The sequence below is a fragment of the Mchenga conophoros genome, linkage group LG4 (assembly GCF_057382185.1).
Source record: "Mchenga conophoros isolate Kocher_MC1m ecotype Shallow Benthic linkage group LG4, M_conophoros_male_GT1.1, whole genome shotgun sequence".
Classification (NCBI taxonomy): Eukaryota; Metazoa; Chordata; class Actinopteri; order Cichliformes; family Cichlidae; genus Mchenga; species Mchenga conophoros.
Window position 1 is genome coordinate 12,675,921 of NC_140529.1, and position 12,108 is coordinate 12,688,028.

At 43.2% G+C, this 12,108-nt stretch overlaps 1 protein-coding gene across 1 annotated transcript; it reads left to right on the forward strand.

Annotated features, from left to right (window-relative positions):
- Positions 1–1,081: 1,081 nt before the first annotated feature.
- Positions 1,082–2,638, forward strand: foxd7 (forkhead box D7). The gene has a single exon (XM_085272580.1). The coding sequence runs from the start codon at positions 1,334–1,336 to the stop codon at positions 2,303–2,305; it is 972 nt and encodes a 323-aa protein (XP_085128706.1). The 5' UTR covers positions 1,082–1,333; the 3' UTR covers positions 2,306–2,638.
- Positions 2,639–12,108: the final 9,470 nt, after the last annotated feature.

Below are 12,108 nucleotides of genomic sequence, written 5' to 3' on the forward strand. Positions count from 1 at the left end.
ACGCAGACTGCACATCAAATATTGTTTCTCCCTGCATTTCACACGTGGTCACATCTAGCAATATGTCCCTGAGAGAAACGAAAGAATTCAGAATAAAATTCAGAATAAAATAGATATACGTACATAAATAAATAAAATAAGATATGCGATATAAAGGGCGCATAGTCTCTTCTTATCGGTTTATTCAAGGAAGGCGCTCATGCAAGGCAACAAATTATTATTTTCACAGCTGCCCAAAAGCAGTCATTCCAGTGTTGTACGTCTGAAAACGTGTAATTGTGAGTCAAGTGTGCATAAAGTGCGGCTGCAGGAGACTTCGAGAGGGATTAGGGTTTAAGTCCTCGCCTCGCGTAGAGAAGTGTTTGGGGATTTTCCCTCTCACACTTTAAATTATAATCTGATATCCTCCCTCCAAGGCGTCAGCCGGCAGATTCGGAAATATAAATGTGTCATTTTGGTGTAAACTGACTTTCCATCACCACCGTGCTTTAGATTTGATCGCTTTTCCTGTTTTAGTTGGAAAATAAAACGAAGAGTGGAAAAAAATACAAATAAAAAATATTTTAAATTCTTTGTATTTTGAGTCAAATCTCATTAGGTTCCATACAGAGTTTATTAAAGACTGCTTCTAGTGGCGAAGAACATACTCAAACTTTAATATTTTGCGATACAAAATTGTGATTTTAACTTATAGCCGTGAAAAGGTCACGCGTCACACTTTTCTCCAATTAACGTTTTCTGGTGTATAAAAAACACTCTTACTTGTTGCATTTTTATATATAGTTGCCAATGTTTTACGCAATTATTGTGAAATTAATTTTCCGTGGAAACTTTATTATTCCGCTCCAAACAATCTTTCCTCTGATTTCCTCGATGGATCTCTGATGTGTCCGCGTGGACTTGGCACTGATGTGCTGATGATGAGAGTGCACTGGCTGGATGGCTGGTATAGGCCTCTTTGGTCTTTGCGCCTTTGCGCGGTTTTCATTGGTCAGGAACCTTTCCCTCGTGCCTCGACGTGACATCACAAGCACCCGACCAGCAGGAAAGCAGGAGAGTTTACAGATGGTGCTGGACATCTCCGAGGACGCACGCACTTTTACGCACAGCCAGTCCTGGCCGCTTTTTTTGCGCTAAAAGTTGTGAAAATAAAAGGATATCAGCGTAGATGCTTTGCGGTTTGGAGAATCTGAAGTAGGAAGTGGACTTCTCTCGGATCGTGTATTTGTGAATGGAGATGGGCCGTGCATAAAAATCTTTTCGTCGCCTTTGAAAGAAGAGCTCTCGCTCTCCCACCTGTTGCCAGGTGGCTTTAAAACCGCGGATATCTACTATGATATTAGGTTTGGAAATCATGGAGGATATTGTTATCGACGTGGTGGGGGAAGGACTCAAAGACAGCGCAGAGGAGCAGCTTTTACCTTTGGATGAGTCGCGAAGCGAGCACGAAGACGGCACGGAGACGTCCAGCAGCCAGAGTAAAGACAGGGAGACCTTCAGCCCTGCGCCGGCGTGTCTCCCTGCTCCTAAAACCAAAGGTCCCGCGTCGGTGAAGCCCCCATACTCATACATCGCTCTGATAACCATGGCCATCCTTCAGAGCCCAAAAAAGCGGCTCACCCTCAGCGAGATATGTGACTTTATCAGCCACCGCTTCGTTTATTACCGGGAGAAATTCCCCGCCTGGCAAAACTCTATCAGACACAATCTTTCGCTCAATGACTGTTTTGTAAAGATGCCAAGAGAGCCCGGGAACCCCGGGAAGGGCAACTACTGGACGCTGGATCCCAACTCCTCCGACATGTTTGAGAACGGGAGCTTCCTGCGGCGGAGGAAACGCTTCAAGCGGCAGCATTTTCGCTTCGACCCGCTCAAAGAACAGCACCTGGAGCCCAGCGCGCTCCACGGCTTTCCACACAGCGCCTACGGGCTCGGCACGGCGGCCCTGCAGCTGCCAAGTCTGGAGATTTACCCCTACCTCCATCACCACGCGCCTTCGCAGTGCGGCCCCGCCACCATCCCACCTGTGAGCAGTATCCTGCCGGCTCTCTCCAGCTTCTTCTCGCGCAGCGCCCTGTCAGCCAAAGCTTTCCTTCAGTCTCAGCCGGGCATCGACGCTTTCTCGCCGGCACAGTGCACAGCGTATTCCTCTCCTCTGACCTCCAGCGCCGCATACGTCTCCCCCGCGCTCTTCCACCCGGCGGCTTCTCCGCACTTCCTCAGTTTACACCAGGAGTACCAGAAACTACAGACTCAGCGTGGCATCGGCGACCTGGCCAAACACATCCACACCAACGATGAATAATCCCCCCCACTCCCCTCTCCTTAAAGCGGACTTTAATTTGTATTTTCTCAGGTAAACGGAGACATTTGGAGCAGATGCTTGCAGTGGAAATTGGATGGATCTGTTTTTGTTTTTTTACAAGAATGTTGCAGAAATGCTCAAAACTTTTCCTCGATCTCCCCAACTTCATGGCAAAAACAACAGACGCCCTTTAAAAAAAAACCTGATCATGAATTATCATCTTTTGTTTAAATATTTAAATGACGAGTTTCCTTTACGTCTTTTTTCTGTAAAGAAATAAAGCTGAGTATTTAAACCTTGCGTTAATTTGTATTTTGCACACATGCATGTCAGGAATCATGCTTTTTGAAATCATTTAAATGTGCGTGCACGGTTTTGTTTGCTAACAGCTGTTATACCTGTTATTATTTTTATCTCTGGGTTTAAAGGGTTTTATATTCCTCGGTTTCATTTTTATCTAAATTCAAATTATTCATAGTAATGTTCAGAGGGGCAGAGAAAGTAAGCAGTCAAATTGACCTACATTAAATCAGTGCGCAGTCTTTTTTAGCCTTATGTCTTACACGCTCTCATTTTAAACACGTGACTCTCTTCTGCTTTAAATAACTGATCAAATACAAGCGAAGGTAACACTCGTAATTTTGGGATTTTTTTTTCTAATTATGGGTCTCCAAGATCTTTTATTATTTATTTAATAATCTGATGTAATATTTAAAAGGAACAGTGGCTTGTTAAATAAGAAATGTCATTATTTTTCAAAGTAATGGAGAAAAGCAACATGATGTTAAAATAAATAACAGGCGGGTCGAGGTCAAAGGCACTTTGGATGGCCTCGTTTTTAATGCGCTTTAATAGAGAAATAAGAAAGGTTCTAATCACACCAAGCTTTTAAAGTAAGACTAAGCGCATAGCTTATATTTATATGTATAAATATGTATAAATAATATTTATACAAGCTACGGTGTGTGTGTGTGTGTGTGTGTGTGTGTGTGTGTGTGTGTGTGTGTGTGTGTGTGTGTGTGTGTGTGTCGTTTTTATAGCCATAACGCTGAAAACATACATGCCAATAATAATTGGCTTATTTTGCAGGACCACACACAGAAAATGTGTGCAACACATTTTCATGTCAGATATTCATAAAGGCTTTCTGCTCATTTACTGACCAGAGTTTCCACACAGGAGGTTTTCCCAAACATTCCTCAATTCAGTTTATGTTTTTTCCTTTTTATAATCATGGTTTTGTCGTCTTACTTAGAAACATTAAAGAAAAAAAACTTTTAAAAATCCGATTTGAGTATTAGACAGTTTTAAAGAAGTAACTTTATTTAAATTCTGTTTTAAAAATAACAGAAATAAATAAATTCTGCCTGCGTTTTAAGCAATGCCCCTAAAAACAATCCTCCACCTCACAGGTTTCACAATAAGAAAATATATCAATCAGATATCACTCTATTTTTAATGTTGTGTTTTTTTCCAATTATTTCTTTTCCATTCCCAATTTATCTTCCAATCTTTAAATCTCAGGTAAACCCAGTCTGATTAAATCAACCCCAATCTGAGGCTAAAATAAATATATCAGTCTTTCTGCTTGAGCAGAAACGCTGTGATTCAATCTGCGCGTACACAGAATAAATCTAAAAATATGTATTTCTGCTCATTTTCTGCTATTTCAAATTATCTGATTTATTTTCCCCTTTCCTTTTCATTTAAGTGCACGCGGCACTGCCTCGTAGTGAGAATGACAGTAGTAAAATAATTCGGGGGTTGCAGAGCATGGAAGTATTTATTTAATTCTATTCTGACTCTGCTTTAGATGGATTACCACGCTGAAGCTCTTGGACGGGGCTGATGGATCGCACCACACACTTAGTCCTTTAGCAGGCTTTGGCACCCAGCGAGGGACTGAAACAAATAAAAAGATTGTTACCTGATGGTGAGCTGTTAAGCTGCCCACTCCTAAAGGAAGAGCACATGCTTGCGCTGCATGTCTTCCTCTTTCTCTGCACTCCATTCAGGAAATGTCTTACCATTTTGGGATGATCAGATTTAATTCAATCTGTACTGAGGATTTGTTTTTTGCTTTTTCTTTCTGTCTTTTTTTCCTCTTATAACCAAATGTCTAATATTTCTGGTGCTAATCTTAAACAGTGTGGCAAGAGCTGTGGTTCAGCTAATCCGTCATAAGATTCCTATCATGCACCGGGGCCCTCTTTTGCTATTAGAACTTATCTGATTGGAAAGCTAAACGTGCAGCTGCACATATATACTTTTAGTCAGCATCTGTGCTTTGCTTCTAATAGTGCTGTGCTCTACTAGAGTGTGGTGACTCTTCAAAAGTGCTAACACAGGGTCTTTATTATGCACTTTTGTTTCGCACAGAAGGTACTGATGCAGCTTATAAACAGCCACACGCATGCTTAGTATGTTCACTGAACTCTATTGTTATATGACTACAAGGATAAGGGAACTAAAATGTAGTCTGAACCATAAGTAGCTCCAGCATAATAATTGAATGCTTACACTGTTTTTGTAAAGGGAGCGCTTCATTCATAAAAGGATCTTCTTCAGGCTCCAGGGTGGATGTGCAAACCTTTTTACTCTTACTCTAGTTTTATTTATTTACTGCCCGAATGTGTGCGCACACTCGTTCTTTTCCTGTAGGTATGACTAAGGCACAGAAACGCTAATAACCCCATGAAATCATTTTCTTATAACAAGCTTGTTCTGCTGGTGGGGAGCCAAACAGAAAAGTGAAGCAGACAAACGCTGTCACAGAGACTGATTGGCAGCCAGGAAGAAAGAGTCAGGGTCTTTTACTTTCTTTTTTCTTTTTTTTTTTTTTTGGAGGGAGAGCACCAGTGCACCTGATAAAATAAGCAATTCAGACACCCCGGGCTCATACTCATGTGCACACACATCGGTTTTCCATACTGAGGGAGGTAAAAGTTGCCAGTGCAGTGCTTAAAGTCTTTTTTACTCTCCTTTTTTCCCCTTTGTGCGTCATTAAGTGTGACATGTTTTATTAAGTCTTCACTCGTGCTACGAGTAATACCTCTTTTTTTTCAATCATTAACAGCAAGATTTTCCCACTTTCAGCCAGACCTTTCTCTCTCTCTTTTCTGTCTTTTTATAAGGTCACCTCAGAGTTAAATACAATCTGCAAAGTCATTCTGAGTTATGAAACAAGGGGATTGAGTTTCGCACTCTAAACGGGACCACAGAGAACTTAAATCAGTGTCATATTAAGATGATTCATCACATAAGTGGATGTGCAGCTATGTGACAGCGTGTCAGCGGTTGCGTGCCTTGTCGCACCAGCTGCGGAGGAGTTTCCGCTCAGTTCCACGCCGATGACCAGTCGGGAGCTATCTCGGCTCGTATCTGATGCGGAGCTCGCTTCTCTGGGAAAAGTGAGTCGATTCGGTCAGAACTCCATTCATGCCTGACAGCATGGCCGTACCCTGCTTTCGTTCTCCGCTCTCAAACGCCAAGCCAAACAGGCAAGATAAACCCATTGGCGGAGCACCCCGCCTCGCTGCCTTCGCTTCTTCTCCTTCCACACAGCGAAAGCGGGGTGAGCGGTGCATTCTGGGACAGCCCCTGCGAGTTCAGCCAGGACAGGAAAAACAATGCGACTGTGTTGTTTGAAATGCGTAATTTGAAATAAATTCCCCTTGAATATTTTTCTTGCCCTACACTGTGCTGTTTCTTTTAATAAGCGTCTTTATTAAGAGGCTGCCTACGAGTAGTGGGTTAAGAAAGTGTCCGAATTTGGGCTGCAGTGGGTTAATTTCACTATGGATGAACACGTTGAACCGACGTTAGTGTTATATTTCATATTTCTGTCAGATCGCCGGATCAAAACATGCCCTTCATCTTGTGCGAGTTCTTTCCAAGGGTCGCTTGTTTTAGTGTAAATATGAGCTCAAATTGACCTAATTTGGGAAATGTTACCCCCGTAGCCATGTAAACTCTGCGTCGGGTAGATCCACTGTTGCAGATAAAGTGGTCAGTGATTTGTGTTATTTCACTGGGGTGTTTTGAGTTTTGTTTTTTTCTTTCGTGCAGATTCAGAGTGGGGTGAACAGAATGGCTACTAGGTGCTGTGGTTTTTCAGTTATCATTAGTAAATCTCACACCTTTCTGCTGAAGCGGATCACAGCTGAGGTTTTCTCTCCTCTCACTTTAATGGCTGACTTCCACGGGCCTTGCTCGCTCCTTGGCGTTTGCTTTTCCTGGCAGGGCCAATCCCCGCTGCCCTGCTTCAGGGAGTTATTCAATTATAAATCTTCCACCCTTCTTTTGCTGCCTTTTCTCTCTCTCTCTCTTTCACCGGTCTTTGTGTTACCCAGCCAAGCCCAGTAAAACGCACTGCTCCGCTGGTACACCCCTCTCCAGTCTCGTGCCCAAGAATTTATTATGCTCAGGGTGGTGAAGCGGAGTGCGGTGTGTTTTTGGAAAAGGGACCCCCCCTCGAGCCTCAGTGCCAACAGATGACAGTGACATATAGCAGGAAAGCCACCCAGAAGGAGAATGATCTCACACCTCAGCCACGCGCTCACAGGGAGTGGGAGAAAATAAAGAGTAAAAGATCTACAGCTGGGGGTGGGTGAGTCGAGGGGGGTGGCGGGACAATAAAAATCAGAATGAGAAGAGGAAAGGATGGAGAAACACAGAGGTAGAAAAACAAACAGCAAGTGAACGATCCCTTGAAGCACAGACTTATTCAAATACTTTAGGTTACTTGCTAAACTCGGACGCTGTAGTTTAATAACTTCCAAATAAACCAAAGTATGTTAAACCTCTGAGATATTCTCTTCCTACCCTCAGACCTCGGCTTGTCTCCGTCAGCCAAAATCTGGAGGAAATGCACTGCCCCATTAGGCATCTTGAGAAAATCCACAGTTGCGTTCAGGATTATACAGTACATAGATCGTTCTTTTTCTTTTTTACCACATCTGTTCTCAAAAAAACCAAAAAAATCTGCAAAGCACTCGATCTGTGCTTCACTGGGTGGCACTCGGTCTTGGCCTTGCTCCCTCCTGTGCTGCTCTCAACCTTCCTGGTGCCCTTCTGTTCCCCAGCTGGCGGCCTCATGCCCTTGCCCTGCCCATGCAGCCTGGCATTACCCTCTCCAATGTTTTTTTTTTTTGGTGTGTGTCTGAAGCAACACGTGCCGGCTTGGCGTCAGCGTGTGAGGTATGCGCTGCAGGTAGAAGTCAGCTTACCACGAGAAACGCTCACCCTTTACAGGCCTCAGATCAGTGTGATGTCACCCACAACAGCCCCTGAACCACTTACTGCACTAAATGAGAGCCATTAGCCGTACAAACAAAGACTTAAAGACTCGGTGTCATTTAATCAAAAAAAGGGAGCAGGAAGCACAATTAACATCAGGGCTAAGGTGTGTCAGAGAGGGGTCAGGTTATAACCATGCAGGCTCATGTTACAGTCGCGCAGTCAGAGTCCCGGTGGTCGGTGTAAACCTAATGAGAGTCAGTAACCCCAACCTGGCTGCAGCCCGCCCGCTCCGTCTGATCTCCGTGGAAGACAAAGTGGTCTGCCTTCCACACCAGGCATCGCTATGAAGAGCAGGGTACGCTAGCCAGTTAATAGTTGGAAACCTCTCTTTCTCCCTCTCCGTCTGCTCTTTTTCTCTATACCGCTCTCCCCCATTACATTTGGTTTTTCCTCCCTTCAATAACGTCTGCAGTGGCATATTACAACTTGGAAATGGATTTTAAAAGGGAGTAGAAAAGGGTGCCAGAATGGGAAAAACATGGATTGGCTCAAGGGAAGCAGATTAAGTGGGCATGCCAAACCTCACGCTTTGTAAGAAACAAGAAAAAGACCCCCTTTTTACATTAATGCCCTGAGTTGAGGACCAACCGCATAGTGGAGGGAAATCAAAAATCCCACCCTCTTCGAAAGGGAGAATGAAAATTCCAGGCGGTGAATTGTCACCTCATATGGATCCTTTCCCCTTCGGTGTCGCTGGAGTGAATAAGGCTGTAAGGTGCCGTAAGGTGCTGTGAGGCTGTCAGTGTCATTGCTGCAGGTCTCTGTGTGCTCAGGGAACTGTAAAGCCAATTCACAGGCCTGCAAACATCCTGTAACAGCAACATAAATCCACTAATTCAGGCCTTTGTGTTTGGTAATGGATGTTGTGCCGTACTATGTAGATGTGATATGATAGGATTGATTGCTCTGAAGATCACTGAGGCTGCTTTCTAGCACCGCCCTGCCACCCAAACTGTCGGCCGACGAGCCGCTCATCCCATGTTGCCTCTGTTGGTGGTCCCTGGTGTAAGCTATATTTTCCCCTCACTTCTCTCTCTCTCCCTCGCTTTTTTATAGCTAACACAAAATTGTTCCTAATTCGCTGCTGCTAGAGGGGGGTAATTTGCGGCTTTTGGCTGAGTGTCGCAAGCCCCAAATTTGAAAAAGCTGCTGAGTTGAAGGCGTTCTGTGAAACGCGGTAGGAGCAACAGTAGGGAGAGGAGACAGAGAGGGCCTAAATTCAATCAGCTAAAAAGGGAAAAACAGCAAAAACATGATAATCCTCAAAAGGCTGAAGGCTGCTATGCAATAATAACTGTAGGGTTATGTAAGCTGTAGCCACCAATAATTATGGCTCTTTTAATGAAATGACGACTTTAATGTCTCCTCTTTTATTCCAAGTTAATGCGATTTCCTTTTTGCTCATATTTTTTTGTCGTACTATCTTGGCTAAAAAACTGTAGCTCGTACTTCACTTGTGTTTATTTTGTCTTGTCTTAAATTCCTTTCGATTAAAAACAGCTACAGCTGATTCTCTGCTGCAAAAATGCTATCTATGAAAGCAGAAATGGTTGCTTCTTACTAATGGCAATTTAATGACGAGCCGTATTCTGGTTTAGCTCTGTATGATGGTCAGCAGGAAGCAGTTCAGTTTGGAGCACCTCAAGGACCTGTGATCAAGCCACTTTTATTTTCTCAGTAACAACAATTTTCTTCATTGCTATCCAAGCTCTCTGCAGCTGTGGCTCGTCTTACCAAGATGTACTTAATTAACTCAAAATCATTTTTAATATTTGGCAGTCTTAGGTTATTAAACTCTGACGAGCTTCCTCCAAGTTGACTTCTCTTCAGTCAGCTGAAGACAAGCCAACATAAATAGTTTCCTGTTATAATTAGACATTTAAATAGTTATTTGACTCAATAATTGTCTTTCTTTTATAAAATTTTGGCATGTTTGCTAGTATGTTTGTTAACATTTTTGTTCTTGGGTAAACGAAATGCACCATTCTCATTTGTCCAAGCTAAAGCTATCACCAGCAGCTAGCTAACTTAGCTTAAAGTAACGACTGCAAACAGTAAACTAAATCCCCAGTTTGTGTTTTAAATGTTTTTACATTCACTTAAGGAACACCATATGTAATATTTGGTGAGCTGACTTTTGTTACTATTGGATAAAGCAAACATATTTTCCCCTCTGTTTAAAATTGCTTTGCTAAGCTAATGTTGACATCTATTGTTTGTAAAAGCAACAGGGACTGTGATGATTTATTTGATTTGATTTGATTCCATCAGCACAGTACCAACACTTTTGGAATCCAGTTATTGCAAAGCACTGACATTTGTAACCAGTAAACTAATTAAGTGAATTAAGTGGCCGGCTTTATCAATATTTCATTTGGATCAATGGTACTTTTCAATATCAGAAGATGCTATAGTCGCATTTCTGCAAATGAGCAGCTTTGATAATTAAAAAAAAATAAATAGAAGTTATGATTTGAAAAAATTGTTTTGGTAAAGGTATTGATAAGCTAACAAAGATTTTGAGACAGCTAGCTAAAAATAATAACATAAAATAGCTTTTATCTCCAAGTTGTTCAATTTTAAAGCTGAAAGCAGATAAATGAAGAAAAAGCTAAAAGTAGTATATGGCTGAAAAAGATGCAAGTATTAAAATAAACAGCTGGGGGAAAAATATCCAGATTTGTCTAAACTGCTTAACAACTCTAAAAGAATAAATAAATAAAATATATTTTTTTATTCTGACCTACTGTCTACATGACGCTGGAAGGTCATGCAAACAGGAAGTACGAGTTTGGTTGGCCACTAGCTGTGTTGGTCACAGTGTCTGGATCTCTCTTTACACCCAGTGCTCTACTTTCCCAGAGCGAAGGGGGCTGAGAGCTCTTCCACGGCCTCGTCGACACAAGCGCCCTGAGAGGTGCTCATTCATTTTGATTAACAGGGCCTTCCTCGCTCTCATCCCGTCCTCGGTGGTTCGCGCTCTCCTTGGGGGAAAAAGCCCACATGGATGTTTTTCTTTTTTTATCCCACATGGTTTTTCACTTCCACAACAGCACGTCATTACCCGCGTGTTTAAACACTTAAGAACAGTTTAAAAAGGAAGGAGAGGAGGTGGCGGTAGAGGAGGAGGAGTGAAAAAACACTCACGAGCAATGAACAGTTCTACATTAACTCTGTATCACTCAAGGGAGCTGTAAAGGCTGCCCTGTAAGCGAAATGAAGTCAATAAATAAATGTGGCTGTTGTCAGATGTCTGGAACCGCTTGAGAGGGTTTCAGCAACAGGGCAGCCCACCATGTTGAAATGAAGGGTGATAAGTTTGGGCGGCCCCGCGGAATTAAACGCTACAACTTGCTGAGTGCCATTGACTAATGAGGGCGGGTTTGCCGCATGATAAATTCAAAAACAAGAGGAATGTTTGATCTGCAAGAAACCACAGTTTGTTGAAAGTCACAATGCCTGCTCAGCTCCGGGTGGGAAGAGAACACCATCACAAGACAGAGGAGGTTTATTATTTTATGCAGATCCCACATGAGCAGCCTCTGATAATGAAACTACTCCCCCAGAGGCCTGCTTTCACTACAGTCAATCAAAGCACATGTGACAACAAACAGAAGAAAGAGACAGGAACTGTCAGTGGACCGCTCCAGTTCATGACTTCATTGGATTCAAATATCTGTCAAAACGCCAACTTGCTGTGATGCGACTGCAACTCTTACTTGGCAGGCCGGCCGCGTAAGAGAAAATATAAAAGATGTGGAAAAGCAGTAGCAGCTGGACAAGTGTTTTGCCAAGTTAAAGCAATTGATCGCGAGGGTCCAAGGAAGAATGGGTGGGTGAGTGGGTGGGAGCATGGTTCAGAGGAAGCGGCAGGTGTGGGGAAGAGAAAACACAATCACATCTCAAGTCAAACAAATCCGTCTCCACTGATGGAGATGGATAGAGGGTCAGCATTCCAATCCTTGCTGGAGATCCCCACCGCGTAGCCCCGGGTCCTCGCTCTCACTGCTGCTGCTGCTGCTGCTGCCACTGGGCCAAACATCTGGACGGACGGGGAGAAAGGAAGTAACAAAGAGGAGTGGAGGGGAGAACGTTTTCCAGAGATGAGTGAAAAAGGTGGGATGAACTGAGGTCAGGAGGAGAGGTGAAAGGTGTTAGAGGAACAGGCTTGTTTATCTTGGGTACTCCCCGTGGAGGAGGGAGCCCACAAAAGTGAGCTTGTGTTGGTGGGGGAAAGTTCACACCCTTCTTGTGGCTGCCTTTTATTTCTCTTCATCTTCATCTGGTTCGCTTTGTCTCTTTGGAGCATTTTTCTATCATCATCTGGCCAGCTGAAGGTCAGAGGCTGCGGGTAAATGGGGGTAACATTGTGTTTAATCCTTCACCCAACACTTCAGCCTCTTCTATCAGTCATCCTTCACAGTGCAGAAGCCTCTAACTGCCTGCTAAAAACTTTGCTCTTTTATTTATTTATTTTTTCTTTGTGTATTCCCCAGGAGTCC

Bases quoted from the DNA above. Each gene is read 5' to 3' on its own strand.
- foxd7 (XM_085272580.1), top strand. From the start codon at position 1,334: ATGATATTAGGTTTGGAAATCATGGAGGATATTGTTATCGACGTGGTG.